Source organism: Grampus griseus (assembly GCF_964374135.1).
Source record: "Grampus griseus genome assembly, chromosome: 8".
Classification (NCBI taxonomy): Eukaryota; Metazoa; Chordata; class Mammalia; order Artiodactyla; family Delphinidae; genus Grampus; species Grampus griseus.
Window position 1 is genome coordinate 63476936 of NC_139002.1, and position 22731 is coordinate 63499666.

The window sequence follows — 22731 nt, forward strand, 5'->3', positions numbered from 1 at the left end:
CCACAGATATAAAAATACAAATAGCAACTTAGAAAAAACGAGGCTGCAGAGGAACATGTTCCAGAAAAAGGAACAAGGTAAAACCCCAGAAGAACTAAGAGGTATGGAGATAGGCAATCTACCTGAGAAAGAGTTCAGAGTAGTGATCATAAAGATGATCAAAGAACTTAGGAGGAGAATGGATGCACAGATCGAGAAGTTAAGTTTTTAACAAAGCTCTCTCTTCAGAGCCTCATTAATCTCACTGTTTCTCAGGCTGTAGATGAGGGGGTTCAACATGGGGATCACCACCGTGTAGAACACACACACCACCTTGTTCTGATCAGTGGAGAAGCTGGACTTGGGCATCACATAAATGAATGTGATGGCCCCATAGAACAGAGTGACTGCTGTGAGGTGAGACGTGCAGGTGGAGAAGGCCTTGTGGTGCCCCTCGGTGGAGCGCATCTTCAGAATGGTGATAAGGATGTAGATGTAGGAGATGGCTATGACAATCACCGTGACCACAATGATGGAGCCAGCTGTAAATGAGGGGACAACTGCGGGGATACTGATATCAGAACAGGAGAGTTCAACCAAAGGAGCAAAATCACAGAAAACATGATTGACTCGATTTGGTCCACAGAAAAGTAAATAATAGAAGCAAATAGTAAAAGAGCAAGCATTGAGAAAACCACCTACATAAGCCACTGTGAGTAACTGAACACAAACTCGTGTGGACATTTTGGTGGAATAAAGCAGTGGGCTGCAGATTGCCACGAAGCGATCATATGCCATGGCAGCCAGAAGGAAGCACTCAGTTGACCCAAAGAAAACAACTGAACCAAGTTGAATGGCACATCCAAGATAGGAGATGGTATTTCTCTCCACCAGGAAATTTGCAAGCATATTGGGTGTAACAGAAGATGAATAGCCTATGTCAGCAAAGGCCAGGTGGCTCAGAAAAAAATACATAGGATGATGGAGCTGAGAAGAGATTCTGATAAGAATGACTGTGCTGAGATTGCCACATATGGTCACCAGGTAGATACAAAGGATGATCGTGAAGAGGATGACTCGAAGAATTGGATCATTTGTTAAGCCCAGTAAAATGAACCCTGTCATTGCAGTATTGTTCCAATGCCCCTGGGAATCCATGAGATCGGGTAGCTGCTACCAAAATGAACCTGTGATGAGACATTACATTAAAGAAGTTTTGAATTTGATGGTTTTCTTTTTATTAATACACATAGAGTTTATTATAAACAAGTAAATTATTCAAGTTAGGTTTGGACTAATTTTTTTTACTTTAGAGTAAAAAACTTAAATTCTTTTATTTTTATATATAGAGTAGAAAATTTTATTTATTTATATAATGAGTATTCTATATTTTAAAAATTGTTTTCAGCACGAACACGGGAAAACCTGCTTCAAATAATGTATATCTTTTCCTCTTTATATTATATAATACCTAACGGTTATTGAATATTTACTAAATGGCAAGCCTTGGGTTAAGAATTTTCTATATAGTTCTATTTTAATTTGTATGAAATAATATTAAGTATTTGATCTCATTTGTAGACAATGAAACTGAATTTGGCAATGTAACTGAGCTAAGTTTACACAGCAAATTATAGAATCAAGATGTGAATCTCAGGTAGCTTGAATACAGTCCATTCCTTTAGTAACTATGCTATAAATGAAATTAAAGAATACTTATGATGAAGTCAAGTCTCTTGGAAATGGGTGGATAACAAATTACATTGCTACTTTCTGACAGCTAAAGTATAAAAGAGGTGCCTAGTTAATCACAAAGGTTACAAATTCTCTCAATAAAACAAGACCATGTTTTTAAAAGGAGAAATACAATTTTCTTAATTGGACAAAGAAGAAAGGGAAAGGAAGTTCGAATTAAGGTTATAAATGAAGTCAGCTATTATAAATGTATTATGTTTATTTAACATTTACAATTAAATATTGTTTTCTCAATTAGTTTGAAATATCAATATAATTACTGTGCAAAATCTTACATGTTTAATATCTAGGACATAATTAAACTACATTCACTCAAATCTGATCATTTCCTAATGTAATTATGTTTTCAAATTGGAGTAATATAGAACAAAATAGTATTCGTTTCAACATAATATACAGGTGAATAAAGTTCCAGCTTAAAAAGTGAAGAAGTGTACCCAGGTTCACCCAGCAAGTTGCCAGGTTGAAACTCATCTCCAAGTTTTCTGGCTTTGTATTCTCAACTTTGCCCAAAAGCCTCTGGTTGCCTGTAAGCCTAAGCCTTCAGAACAATAAACAAAGGAAGTCTTTCCAAGATATTTACAAACAGTAAGTCCCCAAAGCACCTTAAATGTAGCGAATTTTATAGTATAATACTTATTGGCTGAGTACCAAGTTTAATATCCTTGAAAGACCATGTGAGTTTCTGTCTTATGGGTGGAAAAATGAGGAATCATGGTAATTTGAATTATGCCTATTTATACACTAAGTAGACTATAGAAACAGGTTAATTCAGCTAAGGTTACTTGCTAGCTGACTGCTGGATAGCATCTGCCCTGTTTCTCCTGGCTTGTGAGAACAGATACAACTTTAGAGAGTAAAGTGTTCTCAAATGGTTACTGAAAATCAGGACAACTGATTAACTCACAAAAGCCAAATATCTTACCTCTAAAAATGAGAATTCATTCATCTTACAGTAATAAATTCAAAGTCATTGTTGTAATATAAGAGCTGTGCTATTTTATTGTTTGCCTTTGAGGATAAATCTCTGAAGATTCTTGAGATTCAAATGTGAATTAAAAAGCACCAGGGGGGGCTTCCCTGGTGGCGCAGTGGTTGAGAGTCCGCCTGCCGATGCAGGGGACACGGGTTCGTGCCCCGGTCCGGGAAGATCCCACATGTCGTGGAGCGGCTGGGCCCATGAGCCATGGCCGCTGAGCCTGCGCGTGCGGAGGCTGTGCTCCGCAACGGGAGAGGCCACAACAGTGAGAGGCCCACGTACCGCAAAAAAAAAAAAAAAAAAAGCACCAGGGGTCATTATCACATTCTCAAGTGAATATTGAGCAGTGCACCTCACACAAATATAACTAATATTTAAGGATTCTGTCAATTCTCAAGCGACCAGTTTCTTTCTTTTTCTACTTGTTTGTGCACTTCCATTTGATAATTATTGGAAGTATAATATAATAAATTATCTCATAGCTAAACATTTGTTCTGTTTAATACATCAGGTTAAGGACTACACTACAAATATAAAATGTTAGAAGAATGTGCGATCAAGATAGCAGATTAGGAGGACCCTGAGCTCACCTCCTACAAACACATCAAAATTACAAATATATATATAGCAACTTTCTCTGAGGATAACCTGAAAACTAGACAAATGACTCTTCTACAACCAAAGAAAGAACCACACGGAGTCTATTAGCAGAGGAGAAGTGATCGAGTTGGGACCCACACCGTCAGTGGGCAACCCAGAGGAGGAGAAATCACAGGCTCAGGGATACTCCCTAAGAAGAGAGAGGTTTCAGCCCCACACTGGGCACCCCAACCCTGGGGTCAAGCGCCAGGAAGATAAGCCCCATTTCCTGGTTTTGAAAACCAGTGGGGCTTACCAGAAGGCTGTAGGAAACAGACTCTGCTCTTCAAAAGCACACTCACAGACTTGCTTGCTCTCAATATCAGTGCAGAGGCAGAAGACTGAAAAGTTCCTGGTGCTCTGGCTAACCTTCTGGATTGCCCCAGAACACCCCACCCCAGCCTGCACCAGTCACCAGCTGCAGCCTCTCTGCCAAAGCCCCACCAAGGTGTGACTGCCAGCATGTCTCAAGACTAGCTGCAGCTTGCTCCAGGCTGTAGTTCAAGCCCCTCTGGCTCCAGCCATACCCCCACCAAGGCAGAAACTGCCATCATGCCACAGGAGAATCCACAGTTTACACCAGGCTCTGTCTCCAGCCCTAATCCCCACTAAGGTGGTGGCTGCCAGCTCAAACCAGGAGAAGTCATGACCCTTGCTCATTTCAGCTCTAGATCTCCCACCAAAGCCACTGAGCACACACAGACTGCAAAGGGATGCTTCCCCACAAGCACACACACCTTCAAGACCAGGATAGGTAACTGTTTCACCTAATTTCATAGACAAAGAGAGAAAGTCAGACAAAATGAGAAGACAGAGGAATATGCTCCAAATGAGAGAATGAGATAAAACACCAGAAAAAAAACTTAATGAAATGCAGGTAAGTAACTTACCTGATAAAGAGTTCAAAGCAATGGTTATTAAAAGAATCACTGAACTTAGAAAAGAATAGGGGAACATAGTGAGAATTTCAACAAAGGACTAGAAAATATAAAAAGAACTGTTGAGAGTTGAAGAATACAATAACTGAAATGAAAAATACACTAGAAGGAATTAATGGCAAATTAGGTGATACAGAACACATAAACAACCTGGAAGACAGAATGGTTGGAATCAGCCCATCAGAACAAAAAAGGAAAAAACTTTTCAAAACTTTACAGCTGAAGACACGCAAAGGTTGAAAGTGAAAGGATGGAAAAAGATAGTCTATGCAAAGAAAAATGAAAAAAAAACTGGGGGAGCAATACTTATATCAGACAAATAAAGTCTATAGCAAAAGACAAAGATACAACATTCATAAACATATATGCACCTAATATAGGAACACCTAAACATACAAAGCAAGTATTAAGAGACATGACATAAAGAAAGAAGTTGACAGTAATACAATAGTAGTAGAGGACTTTAATACCCCACTTACATCAATGGATAGATCATCCAGACAGAAAATCAATTGGAAGAGTGGCCAAATGATAGGCTGGATCAGATGGACTTGATAGGTAGCTACAGAACATTTCATCCAAAAATAGCATTCTTCTCAAGTGCACATGGAACTTTCTCCAGAATAGATCACATGCTAGGCTACAAAACGAGTCTCAATATTTTAGAAGACTGAAATCATATCAAGCATCTTTTCCAACAACAACACTATGAGATTAGAAATCAACTATAAGAACAAAACTGCAAAAAACATGAACAAGTGAAGGTTAAACAACATACTAGTGAAAAACCAATGGGTCAATGAAGAAATCAAAGAGGACATCAAAAAATACCCTGAGACAACTAAAAATAGAAACACAACTTTCCAAAATCTATGGGACACAGTAAAAGCAGTTCTAAGAGGGAATATATAGCGATACAGGCATACTTCAAGAAACAAAAAAACCCTCAAATGAACAATCTAACTTTCTGCCTAAAGAAATTAGAAAAAGCAGAAGAAACAAAGCTCAAAGTAAATGGAAGGAAGGAAACAATTGGAAATAAATAAAATAGAGACAAAAAAACAGAAAAGATCGATGAAACTAAGAGTTGGTTTTCTGAAAAGATAAACTAAATTGATAAACCTAATTTAGCCAGGCTCATCAAGAAACAAAAGAGCCAAAATAAATAAAGTTGGATTTGAAAAAGAAGTTACAACCAATATTACAGAAATACAATCATAATAGAATACTACAAACATTTATACACCCAAAATTGGACAACCTAGGAGAAATGGATAAATTCCTAGAAACATACAATCTTCTAAGAGTGAATCAGGAAGAAACAGAAAATCCAAAAAGAATGATTACTAGTAATAAAATTGAATCAGTAATCAAAAAACTCCCAACAATCGAACATCCAGGACCAGACAACTTAACAGAGGAATTCTACTAAACACTTAATGAAGAGTTAATACCAATCTTACTCAAACTATTCCAAAAAACTGAAAAGGGAACATTTCTAAATTCATTCTACAAGGCCAAGATTGCCCTGACACCAAAACCAGACAATGATATTACAAAGAAAGAAAATTACAGGCCAATATCTCTGATGAAGATAGATGCAAAAATTCACAACAAAATATTAGTAAAATGAATTCAACAATACATAAAAAGGATCATGCTTCACGATCAAGTAGGATTTATCCAGGGATGCAAGATTGGCTCAGTATCTGCAAATCAAACAACATAATACACCACATTAACAAAATGAAGGATAAAAATCACACAATCGTCTCAGATGTAGAAAAAGCATTTGACAAGATTCAACATCCATTCATGATTAAAACTCCCAACAAATTTGTTATAGAGGGAACATACCTAAAAACATAAAGGCCATTTATGACAAACCCACAGCTAACATCATACTCAGGAGCAAGACAGTGATGCCCACTCTTGCCACTTCTATTTAACATAGCATTAGAAGTACTAGCCACAGCAATCTGACAAGAAAAAAAGGGAGGGGGAGGCATCCAAATTGGAAGGGGAAGAAGTAAAACACTGACTGTTTTCAGATGACATGATACTCTATATAGAAAATCCTAAAGAGTCTGCCAAAAAAAAACTATTAGAATAAATAAATTCAATAAAGTTGCAGGATACAAAATTAATTTACAGAAATCTGTTATTTTATAAACTTATAATGAACTACCAGAAGAAGAAATCAAGAAAACAATCCAATTTACAATTGCATCAAAAAGAATGAAATACCTGGAATAAACTTAACCAAGGAAGTGAAAGATCTATAGTCTGAAAACTAAAAGACACTGAAGAAGGAAAGTGAAGACAACATAAATAAATGGAAAGATATCCCATGTTTATGTACTGCAAGATATTTGGAAAATCCTCTACTCATTTTTTAAGAGGATTGTTTCTGGAGGGTCTTTCTGTTTGTCTGTTTGTTATTGATTTGTATGAGTTATTTATATATTTTGGATATTAACCCCTTATCAGATATATGGTTTGCAAATTTTTTTTTTCCATTTTGTAGGTTGCCTTTTCACTTGTTGTTTCTTTTACTGTGCAGAAGCTTTTTAGTTTGATGTAGTCTCATTTGTTGATTTTTGCTTTTGTTGCTTATGCTTTTGGAGTCATATCCAAAAAATCACCACCAAGACCAGTGTTAAGAAGTTTATTCCCTATGTTTTATTGTAGGACTTTTACAGCTTCAGATCTTATGTTTAAGTCTTTAATCCACGTTAATTTTCTGAGTGGTATAAATTAGGGGTCCAATTTCACTTTTCTGTTTGTGATTATCCAGTTTTCCTAACACAGTTTGTTGAAGAGATCATCCTTTCCCCATTGCATCTTTTTGGCTCCCTTGTCAAATATTAGTTTACCGTATATATGGGGGTTTATTTCTGGGCTCTCTATTCTATTCCATTGGTCTATGTGTCTATTTTTATGCCAGTACCATACTGTTTCAATTACTATAGATTTGTAGTGTAGTTTGAAATCAGGACGTGTGATGCATCAGCTTTGTTATTCTTTCTCAGGATCGTTATAGAGAATGAGATAGTTTTCTTTATTTCATCTTCAGATATTTTGATGTTAGTGTATAGAAATACAGCTGATTTCTGTATGTTGATTTTATATCCAGCAACTATACTAAATCCATTTATTAGTTCTAACAGTGTTTTTTTTTTTTTTCTAACAGTGTTTTTGTTATTTTTTTTAGAATTTTCTGTATATAAGATCATACAATCTGCAAATGACAATTTTACTTCTTCCTTTCTGATTTGGATGCCTTTTATTTCTTTGTATTGCTTAACTGCTCTAGCTAGGGCTTCCAGTACCATGTTAAATATGAGTGGTGAGAGTGGGCGCCCTTGTCTTATACCTGATTTTAGAGGGAAAGCTTTCAATCTTGCACTGTTGAGTATGATGTTAGTTGTGTGTTTGCCGAATATAGTCTTTATTATGTTGAGGTATATTCTTTCTATAACCAGTTTATTGAGGGTTAATCATGAGAGGATGTTGCGTTTTGTCAAATGCTTTTTCTGCATCTACTGAGATGATTATATATTATTTTTCATTCTATTAATGTGGTGTATCACATTTATTAATTTGCCTATGTTGAAACATCCTTGCATTCCAGGGATAACGCCCACTTGTGCAGGACGTATGATCTTTTAATGCATTGTGGAATTCAATTTGCTAATATTTTTTGAGAATTTTTGCACCTATGTTCATCAGGGATATTGGTCTAAGTTTTCTTTTCTTTCAGTGTCCTTATCCGGCTTTGGTATCAGAGTAAAGCTGACCTCATAAAATGAATTTGAAAGTGTTCCCTCCTCTTAATTTTTGGAGGAAGAGTTTGAAAAAGATTGGCATTAAATCACCTTTAAATATTCGGTAGAATTCACAAATGAAGTCATCTGGTCCTGGGCTTTTCTTTGTTGGCAGGCTTTTGATTACTGATTCAATCTCCTTACACTTGTTTTTGATCTATTCAGATTTAATATGTCTCCCTGATTAAGTCTTAGCATGTTGGGCTTTTCTAGGTATTTATCCATTTCTTCTAGGTTATCCAATTCGTTGGCATATAATTGTTTCTAGTAAGTCTCTCATGATCCTATGTATTTCTGTGGTATCAGTTGTAATGTTTCCCCTTTAATTTCTGATTTTATTTATTTGAGCCTTCTCTCCTTTTTCTTTGTTGGTCTAGCTAAAGGTTTGTCAATTTTGTTTATCTTTTTGTAAAATCAGCTCTCAGTTTTGTTAATATTTTGTATTGCTTTCCTGTTCTCTATTTCATTTATTTCCAGTCTGATCTTTGTCATTTCCTTTATTCTATTAAATTTTGGTTTAGTTTGCTCTTCTTTTGCTAGTTCCTTGAGGTTTAATGTTAAGTTTTTTATTTGAGAGCTTTCTATTTTCTTTTTTTAAAAATTTTTTTTATTGAGGTATAGTTGTTTTACAATGTTGTGTTAGTTTCTACTGTACAGCAAAGAGAAGTAGAGTTCCCTGTGCTATACAGCAGGTTCTTATTAGTTATCTATTTTATAGAGAGCTTTCTATTTTCTTAAAAATGCATATATTGCTGTAAAATTTCCTCTCAGAACTGCTTTTGCAGTATCCCATTGGTTTGGGTGGGTTGTGTTTCTATTTTCATTTGTTATGAGATTTTAAAATTTCTCTTTGAATTTCTTCTTTGAGCCATTGTTTGTTCTGGAGTATGTTATTTAGTTTTCATATGCTTATAGATTTCCTAGCTTTCCTCTTGTTGATTTCTAGTTTTACACCATTGTAGTCAGAAAAGATACTTGGTATGATCAGTCTTCCTAAATTTGCTGGGAATTGTTTTGTGGCCCACCAAATTATCTATCTTGGAAAATATTCTGTGTGCATTTGAGAAGAATGTTATTCTGCTACTGTAGGATGGAATATTCTATATATGTCTGTTGGTCTATATATGTCTGTCTGGTCTAACATATGGTTCAAGTCCAATGTTTCCTTGTTGATTTTCTGTCTGAATGATCCATCCATTGCTTAAGTGGAGTACTTGCCTTATACTAGTATTGTATGGTTGTCTATTTCTCCCTTCAGATCGGTTAGTACTTGCTTAATATATTTATGTGCTACAATGCTGGATACATATATACTTATGATTGTTATATCTTCTTGATGAATTGACCCCATTATCACTATATAATGACTTTCTTTGTCTCTTGTTACCATTTTGGCTTGAAGTCTATTTTGTCTGATATAAGCATAGCTACCCCTGCTTCTTCTTGCATGGAATATCTTTTTTCATCCATTCACTTTGAGCCTATGTGTGTCCTTAACTCTGTAATGTCTCTTATAGGCAGCATATAGTTGGCTCTTGGTTTTTTTTAATCCATCTATTCACTCTGTGCCTTTAATTGGTGAATTCAATCCATTTACATTTAGAGCAATTATTGATACATAAGGACTTAGTAATGCCATCTTATTAATTGTTTACTGGCAGTCTTGTAGTTCAGTTATTACTTTTTTCCTTTGTTTCTGCTTACACATATAAATTGGTGGTTTTCCATGGTGGTATGCTCTATTCCCCCTTTATCTTTTGTGAACCTACTCTAGGTTTCTGCTTTTTAGGTTATCATGAGGCTTAATAAAACATCTTATAGATACAACAATCCTTTTTAAGCTGTTAGCAACTTAAATTTTTTCACATACATAAGCTCCATCATTTATTCCCTCCTTTTTTGATGTTACAGTTTACCTCTTTTTATATTGTGTATTCACTAACAAATTATAGTGCTATATTTATTATTTTTTTACAAATAATATGATTTTATTCCTAAGGAAAAGTGACACATTCTTTGTTGGGCACATGTACCAATAGAATAGAAATGGAGAAGCTTATAATAGATCTCACCTGTAAATAGTTATATCTTTATAGGTGAATTCCATTATAATAATGTCATACATAAGAATATATTTAGCATATGCTTGTTTGATAACAAGGAAAGATCCAGTTTCAGCAACACTACAGCTTAAAGCTTTCTACAGTGAGGTGCTTCACTACTGAATGAATGTCTGCGTGCATGTATAGTGCTCATCCACCACGGGCATCCCTGTAGGATGATGCAGATCTGCTCTTCCACTAGAAAATACCCCAAATATCCAAATATTTAGGTCTTTTCTCTTAGGTCAGTTTCCCTTGAAAGGAACTTTCCAATCTCCTACCAGGGTGTTAGGCAGAGGCCTGGCTTCCAGAAACCCAGGAGCCAATCAAGAGAATGGGGTTGGTGGTTGTACTATATTTATTTGTAATACTCTTTTCCTTTAACCTTTATCCTATAGTTGAATGGTTAACACACTATCATATTACAGAGGTAGAGTTTTCTAAATATGACTGTATATTTACCTTTGTATATTTTCATATGTTTTCATGTCATTGGTTAATACTTTTTCATTTTAGCTTGAAGAACTCCTCTTGGCATTACTTGCAAGGCACATCTAGTGGTTATGAACTCGTTCATCTTCTGTTTGGGAAACCGTCTCTCCTTCATTTCTTTTTTGTTTTTTAAATAAACCTTTAATCTCAGAACAGTTTTGTTTTGTTTTGTTTTGTTTTGGCTGTGTGGGTCTTTGTTACTACACGCGGGCTTTCTCTAGTTGCTGCGAGCAGGCGCTACTCTTTGTTTAGGTGCACGGGCTTCTCATTGCGGTGCCTTCTCTTTGTTGCAGAGCACAGGCTCAGGCACGTGGGCTTCAGTAGTTGTGGCATGTGGGCTCAGTAGTTGTAGCTTGCGGGTTCTAGAGCGCAGGCTCAGTAGTGTGGTGTGGCAGGTTTAGTTGCTCCGCGGCATGTGGAATCTTACCAGACCAGGGCTCGAACCCATGTCCCTTGCATTGACAGGCAGATTCTTAACCACTGCGCCACCAGGGAAGTCCCTCTCCTTCATTTCTGAAGGATAACTTCAGTGGATAGAGTATTCTTGACTGGCAATTTTTTCAACACCTTGAATATATCATTCCATTCTCTCCCGGACTCTACAGTTTCTGCCAAGAAATCTATTGGAATGAAGGTTCCTTTGTAGGTTACAATCTTTTCTCTCTGTTTTTAGCATTCTCTTTTTATCTTTGATTTTTGACAATTTCATTATAATACGCCTTGGACAAGGTCTTTTTGCATTGAGATAATAGGGTGATCTATTAGCTTCGTCAACTTGGATGTCCATGTCTCTCCTCAGATTTGGGAAGTTCTTAGCTAAGCTTCTGCCCCCTTCTCCCTCTGTTCTCCTTCTGGAACACCAATTATTTTAATATTTGTACATTTGATGACACCCCAAAGATCATATAGTCTTTCTTTGTTCTTTTTCATGCTTTTTTCTTTCTTCTCCTCTGAATGGGTTATTTCAAAGTTCTGTTATCTAGATCACTTATTCTATTTCTCATTTGGTCTACTCTACTACAGATGCCCTCCATAGCATTTTTCATTTCATTTATTGCATTCTTCAGCTCCAGAATTTCTGTTGGATTCCTTTTTTTATAATTTCTATCTCTTTGTTAAATTCCTCATCTTTTCATATATTGTCCTTCTGTGTTTTCTTGTAGCTTGTTGAGTTTCCCCAAAACAGCTATTTTGAATTCTTTATCAGATTGCAATATTTTGTGCCATTGATTATTGTTATCTTTTGGTGATGGTATATTTTCTTGATTCTTCACATTCCTTGTAATTTTACAGTGATAGTTTTGCATTTGAAGGAGCAGACACCCCCTCACACCTTTACTATTTGCCTTTAAGTGGGGTATAGTCTTCATTGGTCCTATTATATCTGGGATTTTTTCCCTGACCTTCTATGGACACACCTGCTCCCAGAGGCTGATGGGTGGACTTCTTGCTGAATTACAGTCAGCTTAATTGCATCCTTTTAATGCCCTTTAACATTCTTATCTGCTTCTTTTCTGATCTTTTCCCTCCCCTGCCCATCATGAAGGTCCTGCCTCAGTAACATTTTTTCAAATGGGCTTCTCCAGCAGTGTCTTGAAATGCCAGGGGACCCAAGCACTCACTCACTGCTATCCTTTTCCTATGCAGGAGAGGACACCGCCTGCTAGTTCTGCCCCAGGCAGTGTTTCCTTGGGGAAGCAATGGCACTGGCAAAGTTACAGTCTTCACTGCATCCAAACTCATGTTTTATTATTACTATTATTATTATTATTTTGCTCCAACAGCATGCTGGAATCACTTCTCTGGAAGGTTGAATTTCTACAAAGTCTCTCTAATCCATAGGTTTCTGCCCAAGTATGCACTCTCCAGGTTTTCCTTGGCCAGGGCCGAGAGGAATTGGAGCATGTTCACTGGTTCCTGCTGATTTTGATGCCCATACTAAGGTCTTTCTGCCTATTACTAGATGCACAGGTGGGCAAGACTCCTCCTGGACCCCTTAGTGTATGGTCTGGATCCCACAATTCCCACTGAGGCACTTTTGTTCATGTATGGATGCCTAATTAGTTGTTTAAAAGCGGGAACAGAAAGGAGAGATGTCTCACACTGCCATGAAGTTAATCTCACTCTGGACTTAATATTGTGGACAGTAGAATCATTGCTGATGACGAAATAGAAATATCACATGATATAATTATATTAAGATTAATCTGGTATTTACATTTATTAAAGGAAAAACGAGATCCTTAAAAATATTATCGCATTGTATTAAAAAATATCCACTCAGAATAAAACAACTGGGAGAAAAAACACAAAGGGGTCTATAAGAATACAAATAACTTTAAATTCTGTAAGTGAAACCGTCTGGTTTAAAGAGAGAGTTTTCAGGGCTAATACAGAAGTTCCAGTGAAATTATGTGCAAGAAATCTGAGAATTTCAGTATCAGAGGCAACAGGAACAGGAGGGAAAGAAATGGTTTAACACACATTACAGAAATATGTTGCGCATATTTGATAAGATTGAAATAACCTTTAAAAAAGGAACCTTACTTTTCTGATCTAGAAAGGAGCCAGGTCATGCCAATTAGCCCCCAATAGTCTTTCTTCTGGAAACTCTTGAACGTATTTTGTAGAACAGATCCCTGAAAGGGAAGAGCTAAGATAAATGGAGCTCTCAGGTATCTTCTGATTTGGCTTGCTGAGGCTCACCTGCAGAAGCATTGTGGGAGGAATCCTGTTGCTCAGCCTCAGACCACAAGGCAGCAGAAGCTTTACAACTGCCAGCATCACTGATTTCAATCCTTAGATTATCTGTACATCATGGACACCATCTCTGTTAGATGACAAGATCATAGATGGCAACACTACTCTTTATTTCCCACTCAAGGAGTTTCAGGTGCTTCCAGCAGTTATTTCCAAAGACTGCATTCAAAGAGCACAGAACTTATTTGAAAAGATTTGTACTTGTAGATGCAAGAAATTGTGGGTAAACTGAGAATAAATTTTTGTTTTTGCTAATGTTCCTATCTTGGTGAATGCACATTTATTTTTTTACACTGAAAATTTTCTTGAGAATAAAAAGAAATGAAATTTGTGAGTCTAGAATACTATGAATATACACTGAAATTTACTTAGTACATTATTTATTCATCTGCAGGAGAGGCCTTCATTACACAGTGCTTATTATTAAAAATCAGATTACTTTAGTAGGACTACCAGTGTGTTCTAGCCATTCATCTTCTCATGGCCTCTTTAACCTCCTTGTTCCTGAGACTGTAAATGAGGGGGTTCAACAGGGGATCACAGACACCACTTTGTTTTGCTCAGTTGAGTAGCTGGACTTGGGCATCACATAAATGAAGGTAATGGTCCCATAGAACAGAGTGACTGCTGTGAGGTGGGAGGTGCAAGTGGAGAAGGCTTTATGCCGCCCCTTAGTAGAGCACATCTTCAGGATTGAGAAAAGGATGTAGATGTAAGAGAAAGCGATGATAAACACAGTAACTACAATGATGGAGCCAGAAGAATGGCTGGAATTATTTCGGAAGTAAAATCATGAGAACAAGAAAGCTTCAGAAGTGGTGAATAATCACAGAAAAAGTGATTGACTTCATATGGTCCACAGAAGGACAGGCTTAACAAACAGCCAGTAAATGTCCAAGCATTCACACAACCACCTTAATAGGAAGCCCCCACTAAGAGAATGCGGGCTCTGGGGGACATGTGGGTGGAGTAGAGCAGGGGCAAGCAGATGGCCACATGGCAGTCACAGGCCATGGCAGCCAGCAAGAAGCACTCAGCCGTCCCAAATGTGACCGTAGAACAGAGCTGAGCGACACAACCAGCAACACGGATAGAGGTTCCTTCCCTGAGGAAGCCCAAGAGCATAACAGGTGTGACTGATGAGGAGTACCCAATGTCTACAAAGGCCAAATGGCAGAGGAAAAGGTACTTTGGGGTATGAAGCTGAGGTCTGCTTCTGATTAACGTGATTATGCTGACATTGCCCATTAATGTGACCACGTGGATTCCCAGAAACACAATAAATAAAATGGCACAAGCTGTAGTATCCTCTGCTAACCCCAAAATAATGAACTCTGTTACAGTTGTGTAGTTTCCAGTCCCCATCTATACTGAGAATGATATCCACTGAAAGAAAAACAAGTGGATATTAGAATAGAAGAAAATAGTATAATCTGCATATTTATTTTTACAATAGCTATATAATAACAAAATCCCATCATACACACTCACATGTAAATATTTGGGGAAAATATTTTCACACACAATACCTTGCATAAGGCTTAAAAATATAAATGTGCATTGATAGAAGGCCAGGAATACTCAGAAAAATCTTTTTTTTTTTTCAATTTAACACATTCAAGTCACATTTGCCTTATATAATTAGTTTAGGCGGTCTGTAAGGAATAGACTCACATGAGCATATCCTAGAGACAGCCACTAGATGGTATGAGGGACCCAGTAACTGTATCTTCTGAGCCAAAGACATGATGAAAGGGAGCAGAAATGTCAGAATGGGCCAGCTCCCATGGAAAAGAACAACTGTTTAAAATGATATCTGAGGTATCACTTCTTGTATGAAAGAGGCTGAGCAGTCATATGAATCCTGAATTTAAACAGGTATCACAGTTAGAGGAAAGATGAACCAATATCCAGGAAGTTTGAACAGAGGCAGAGTGTAGAAAAAGGTGCTCAAATCATGAACAAGTTAACCTGGAGAGACTGCAGTTTGGAAAAGGAGATGGCATCATCTTAGGATCAAGCTATCTGATTCATAATAGTGAGCCAACCCGGGAAAGGAAACCAGACACATTGATCAGGTTACTCCTGAAAGACTCCAGTGGTGCCTGAGACTTTGCATAAACTGAGCTGGGCTGTTAGCAAAAGGTTCCAGCCTCCTACTTCCCACAGGTACCCAGCCCATGTGAATAGCCCCTGTCTGAGAAAAATCACACCTTTAGGTCAGCTTCTGGAAAGCTCTTTCCCATATCAACTTGTTTGAGAAAAACCATGAAAAAGCAAGAAAATCATGAGAGCTTTCTCATATAGTCACAGAATGCCAGGCTTCAAAAAGCCACTCCATCCATTCCATCTCTCTCATTTTACAAAGTTATAAACTGAGATCTAAAGAAGCTAGGTAACTAATTTTAGGTTAAATGGCTTTCTGACAACTGAGCTGAGATCAAAGCTCATTCCTGGAGCCAATTCATTACCATATTTATATAACACAGATGTTTTCTGTAATTTGTAAAAAGAATATAGAATATCAGAACATATATTTGGTTCATTTATATGTTCAAAAAGTTTTTCAATTACGCTATTATATAAGTAATACCTTTACTCTTAAAAGGATGATTTTGCAATCTAGTAATTCACATAAATAAATGGCTACACGGTAATGACAACTCTGTGAGGCGGATGATAAAGGGCCTCCTTCAGTGCCCTGACCCAGGAAATTGATGTGCCCCTGTTTTCAACTGAACCATTATGGGTCCTTAGTAGATAAGGAATCAAACTTAACTAGGATTTTCTTTTTGCAGAGCAACAAAGGGGATAGGTATGGCATTTGAGAAGAGGTGCAAGGTAGAGAGTGAAATAACCATTACATTTAAGCTGAGCAAAGGTGAAGTGAGTACATGAAATGAGTAAAGCCTGCAAAAAAGTGCCAGAACCCCAGGGAACTGAAGATTTGCTTTAATTATTCTACTAGGGAGAATGAGCTAGAACGACAGGAGGTGGTGATGGTTACAATTTGGGATGCTCAAAATGAGATTAAAAGCTACAGTTGTTGGCAAATGACAATATTTAAAAGTCTAAACTCTGATGCTGAGAGTGACTGGATATGGTGGGGGGGGGAAAGATGTTTGGAGGAGAGATCAAGAAACTAAGAGGCTGTGAAGTTCAAAGGATCTTCTACGTGGAGATATTAAAACCCAATTCTCGTCCATCAGGAATTGTGACAGGAATACCATTAAGAAAGAGCAAGCCAAAGCCAAAAAGTTCCAAGGATGAGGAGACATAATGCCAGTAGTAGGTGATTGCAAAAGGTGGAGGAAGATAAGGAGGATTGGTTAGTCGAGTCTGATGATGTCAACTCAACTATAAGTGTTTGCAGGTAGGAGAGAGAAAATGTCTACAAGTGGCAATGGGGGAGAAAGAATACTATCCACTACCAGGCCCAGGGCTATGAAGAGTAAGAGAAAAAACATACATCACTTGAGAAGACTGTAGAGAAACAAATGTCCTCGGGGTAGCAAAGTATCCACTGAAAAGGACAGTGAAGAGAATGGAATGTTCTAAAGAGATTCTGAGGACATGAGATTTTGTTGATAATTGTGAGTGCCAAAGAACAGAGGAAAAAGGCTTCGGGAGTTAAAGAGAGATGGAATCAGGACTTCTTGATTCAAGAGAAAATAAGAAGACTTGAAAATAACCATTCTTAGCTCCAGTAGAATGGAGATAATAACGTTCAAAGACAGAGTAAAGAATACACAAAAATATTGAATATGTATTGTTATGTTGTGGTTAACAGCTGAATGAACAAAAAGGAGGATGAAGGCTACTCCCAAAATTGTGGAGGAAGGATGACGGGGAAATACAGAGCCTGTTCTGAGTGGCAATAATGGCATGGAAGCAAAGGGTAATGCCATGAGCTTTTGCAGCCATATAGGCCTGGAATCAGATTCTAGCTTTGCCACTGATTATCTATGGAATCTTAGATGATTTATATAATTCTTCAACCCTTCATGATTTATTTGTTTTTTTAAAAAATACCTCACAGGGTTCGTGTGTTGAATAAGATGACGTACATGATAATATACTGTTCATAGAAATAAGTGGATGCTCAACAAATGATTATTTCTTTGAAATACCCAAACCTTAAGTTCTAATACAAAAATGAAAAACAAACATTCTTGTATCAGTAGAAAGGGAAAATTATTCCCTGCAGATGTTTATATGTCAACGATAAGGACAAATGTCAAAGAATTGTCATTGTAAAGCAAGGCTGTATTTATGAGATTCAGGGTCTTTGGGGATGTAGGTCCTTGAGTACATTACTTGTTTGTGAAAATTCCACCGAAAATCCGTCAGGACAGAGAAAATTATAGGTATACGTGCTCATATAAATATGTGTCATCTTAAGAATATCTACAAACTTATTTTTGTGTGTACATTCGAATTTTTAATGAAAACTTTTGATGGATTTCTAAACTAATTCTAATTGTATTGGGGCACGCAAGAAGAAACAAAGATACAGTGTAGCAGGCGTAACTTCAATCCAAAATAGAAATCCTTCTGGGAAAAATAAGTGCTTGCGTGTGCACGCACACGTGTGTGTACGTGTGTGTGTGTATGGGTTGATTGTGACTAAAGGCAGTAAATATCAAACTAATATGGAAAGAAGAGACTTGGGATTCTCATGGCACATGGTTTAAAATCGTTAACTAAATATCACCTGTGATCCCCTAAAATAAAGTGCCCACCTAAGGCAAGCCTTTTGATGACATAATGCCCTAGATCAGAATGAAAAGCTTTAAAACTCATTTACTGTGGTGTTGGATTATCTCTTCTAATCATTCTAGAAACCTCAAAGAGAATTACAGATTCATATTTGTAAATTCTTTGCCTAAGTAACGGAGTGAAACCAAGGACTATCGATGACTAAGCCATAATTCCTAGGGCAAACATTGATTCTGTCAGTTGATATATTGTATCACTTGAGTTCAGAGGCTCCATAGGTCTATCATGTGGAATTTAAACACTGATCAGAAAATAATGGAAATGAGGATATACTGGAAAATCTGGATGACTCAAATTACCCTGAACCTCAAACTCTCCTGGAGAGCGTGCCAGCCAAAGAAGCTCCTCTTTGCCTGTATGATGAAGCTGCTCCTACCTTGAGGACCCTTCAATGACTTCACCTGAGAAAATTACTTTAAAAGATAAATCAAAACTCCTCATGCCTTACCCTTAGGTTTTTCTTTAAGCTCCCAGCATACTCCAGGAGACATTAAGTCAAAGCTGAGAATATAAGATTTGTATATCAAAGAATTTTAGTATTTTCACAATTTATTTCATACCTGTGTATAGGAATGGTATGAAGGTACTAAACTAAGGAGAGAAGAATATACTATTAGATCATTTGAATTTATGATGTATAGTTGACCCTTAAACAAAGTGGGGCTTGGGGGCGCTGATCCTCCATACAGTAGAAAATCCACTTTTAAGTTATAGTTGGCACTCCCTATATGCGGTTGGATTCCTTGATTCTGCAGTTCCATATCTGCGGATTCAACCAACCATAAATCACTTGGTATTGTATTTACAACTGAAAAAAATCTGCATATAAGTGAACTCCCACAACTCAAACCTGGGTTTTTCAAGGGTCAACCGTAGTTGCAACCACCAGACATTCTAGATATCACACGTTAGCTAGAACATATGGACATGGTTCTAATTGCTTGTTTAGTTGGTTAACTAAAACCTAAAATGAAGGATTCCCTGTGTAAAGTGAATTTAGAAGCCAGACAAAATTCCTTGGTATATTCAGAAGTAATCGAATGTTTGGAAAGATGTGGAATGGTGACACGAGTTTATCACGTGCAGTCCATTGCCGATGTATGCACCTTCCAAGGAGAGCTCAGAAGCATCTTCTACTCCATGGCACTGAGAAATTCATTGGTGAAGGACCATAATTATTTTTAAGAAGAACTGAAACAGATATTGTCTGTAGCCCAGAGATGTGGGTGGGAGAGACCAAATCTGAAATGAGATCAAATTTCAATAATACCAAAACCCTGAAGTAGCAGCAACCACATATATGTATGTGTTAGCACCATGCCAAGTTTGGCAGGGCAATCATTCATAATATGGTATCCAAAACTTCTGGGATCTTTAGGGGTAGCTAATTAAGCATGGCATTCTTAAAACCATGGATAGACAGCCCAGTAAGCTTCTATACTTGATATGTATGACCCCAAACACTCTAGGGTCAGAGAACAGTGGCCTGATTTGAAATACCGTGAACTGTGGTAAGAGTTACTCGTGTAATTCCCAGAGTAGAATCAATTCAGAGACCCAGAGTCCCTTGAATTAGGAAGAGGCTGAGTACCCTTGAGGAAAAAATTTGCAATAATATCACATTATCTATTCTGTGACTCTCATTCCTCATCTACTCCAAAGTAGATTTAAGGCCATTTAAAGGTAATTTTTCATGAGAAAAGGGAGATACCCAGACCTTTCAGGGGTTATTACAGACAGGCACTGAACTACACTAATATTTCAGTCCATCATGGACTGCACTGCAGTCCATCAATCAGAGAGGGTGCTTATAGGATTCATGCTAAAAGTGGAATGCTGACCTAGTTTCACCTCACTGTGGGCCCAACAGCACCCTGATTTATAAATGAAATACCTCTGGGCGACAACTGCCAGAATCTCCCCCTCACCCCACGTAGTTTTCTGAGCCATGGACACAGGCTATCTCACTGGGAGGTCCAAGTGGAGGCTCCTGAAATCCACTCCTCCCAGCCGATATGGTAAATCAAAGGAACATTCCTTTCTTCGCGGAAATAAGAGATAAGCACATCCATCAAAGTTGCAGCGTAAGACCCTGGAAGCACTGCTGAGGCAGCAAGATCCAGTTTCTGGGGCAGCAGGGCTGATGTTAGTGTCCTTAGTGCCCAGCATGCTGCAGTGGTTGCACTTATAATACATGCTGCAGCTCCTGGTGTTGAGCAGCAACTTCAGTGGGGCCCTCACTTGCCCAGTTCCTTGCAGGGGTTTGGGGCATAGCTTTCAACCTGACTCTACAGTCTTCCTGCTGGCTCTTGGTCTGCTGAAAATATCCGGAGTCTATGTATGTTGCTTGCAATTGAAGACTCTCACTGGTTCATATGCATACACTATTAGCAATGTTTTTTATAAGTTAGAAATGCATGAGAATAGCAACAACATTGTTCACTAGAATAAAATCAATTTGGATAAGATTTGTTATTTAGACGGCATTCATTGAAATAACACCATTACATATAGAATCAGGTATTTATATGATTAAATATGACAATATAAATGAATATAATGCAGACGACATCATTTTAATAGCACCTTATAATTGACAGAAGGCAGAATAGCGTTAAGGAGGGCTTCCCTGGTGGCGCAGTGGTTGGGAGTCCGCCTGCCGATGCAGGGGACACGGGTTCGTGCCCCGGTCCGGGAAGATCCCACAAGCCGCGGAGCGGCTGGGCCCGTGAGCCATGGCCCCTGAGCCTGCGCGTCCGGAGCCTGTGCTCCACAACGGGAGAGGCCACAACAGTGAGAGGCCCACGTACCACAAACAAAAAAAAAAAAGAAAAAAAAAAAAAAGAATAGCATTAAGGAGAAAGATCTAAACTCTGGGCTTGTTTGCTTGTTTCAAATCCCACCTCCGTCATCTACTAGCTTTGTGATCTTGGCCAAGTTACTTAACTTGAAGTACTCATGTTCCTCATCTATGCACTGAAGATAATAGAACTGTTGGAGATTAAGTGAGACTATATGTGTAAAAGGCTTAGAATAATGTCTAGCATGTGGCAAGTACTCAGTAAATATGAGATACCATTAACATCATGAAAACAGTAACAGTAACACAAGAAAGAAATTTTAATGTTTTAATTAGTTTTATCCTTTCAACACCCACTGAAAAGTATTGCTATTATCCCCACTTGACAGCTGAGGAAACAGAAGCACAGGAATGTTAAGTAACTTGCCTACGGTCATATGATTAGTAAGTGGATGAGCTTGGATTCCAATCCTGAGTGGTGTGCCTCCAGAGTTTTCACCCCTAATCACAAAACCAGAATTAATTTACTACTGCTACTACTACCTGCTAGTCTCATTTTTTTTTATCATTAGTATTTAGTCCTACTAACATGCTGGCTCTGATCTGAACCAAGGCTGACTTATTGCAATAATAAGCAAATATATTTTCAAGCTCATTAGAACAATTACTTGCCATTTTTCGTTTTTTGTTTTTGTTTTTGTTTTGTTTTGGCTTTTTTTGCCGGGGGTGGGGGGAGCATTGCACAGCTTGTGGGATCTTAGCTCCCTGACCAGGGATCAAACGCAGGCTCTTGGCAGTGAAAGCACAGAGTCCTGACCACTGGACCGCCAGGGAAGTCCCCAATTACATGCCTTTGATGTGAAAGTTGATTTCCTGAAACTAGACTTGGGTTTGGATTAGTTGGCTCAGAGTAGATGGTTTTAATGACTCCCTGGGGAGCAGAGCACCTCTGCTCATAGACAATTTTAGAGACCATAGTAAGTCTGAGGATTAGTCCAGGGATTCACATCTCCTATATTTGGAATTGAAGCTGAGGAGCAGAGTTGAAGACTAGGCCCAGAGGACTCATAGGTGAGACACCATCTCTGCCTATCCCTGCCTCTCCAGCAGATACATCTGCAAATCACGGCACATCCCCAGATAATGGGGGCATTAGAGCACAGGAAAGGTCATTAATTCTTACATATATATATATATGTATTCAAACAGCAATACAAATACTAGATAAATACACCTTTTGCCCCTTTGGGGCCTGAAACTACCTGACTCTTTGAAATTTAACAAAACTGGCATTTTAAATAAAATTTCTAAAATCTCTGCTAACTGCTTTATGGATGACTGGTGTGTACCATCTGAATCTGTAGCTTGCCCCACCACTGAGAGGGCCAGCTGGATAGGTTTCATTAAGGAATCAACAGGTTTCAAAATAATCTCCTAAATCAGTTGCATTCTGAGCTAGTGTGTGCACAATGACCAAGAGATCAGAAAGATTATAGGAATGGTAGGGGCCCAGGTTTTCAGCAAATAGAATCTGACTTATAATGAACCTAGAAGAGCATGAATGAGGCTAAAGAAGGCATTTTTAACCTCACATAAAAAGATTGCTGGAAAGAACTTTCAAGATGGCAGAGGAGTAAGACATGGAGATCACCTTCCTCCCCACAAATACATCAAAAATACA

General features: G+C 37.8%; 2 protein-coding genes across 2 annotated transcripts; both read right to left on the reverse strand.

The window, feature by feature from the left end:
- Nucleotides 1-207: 207 nt before the first annotated feature.
- OR5P2 (olfactory receptor family 5 subfamily P member 2) lies at nt 208-1137 on the reverse strand (the record flags this gene model as incomplete). The annotated part of the gene is made up of 1 exon (XM_082659435.1): nt 208-1137. One exon carries the CDS (start codon nt 1135-1137, stop codon nt 208-210), a length of 930 nt encoding a protein of 309 aa, XP_082515561.1.
- Nucleotides 1138-13941: 12804 nt separating this feature from the next.
- On the reverse strand, nt 13942-14836 carry OR5P3 (olfactory receptor family 5 subfamily P member 3; the record flags this gene model as incomplete). Its single annotated transcript, XM_082659436.1, is given in 4 exon segments — nt 13942-14003; nt 14006-14260; nt 14263-14386; nt 14390-14836. Coding segments are annotated over 4 exon segments (888 nt in total).
- Nucleotides 14837-22731: the final 7895 nt, after the last annotated feature.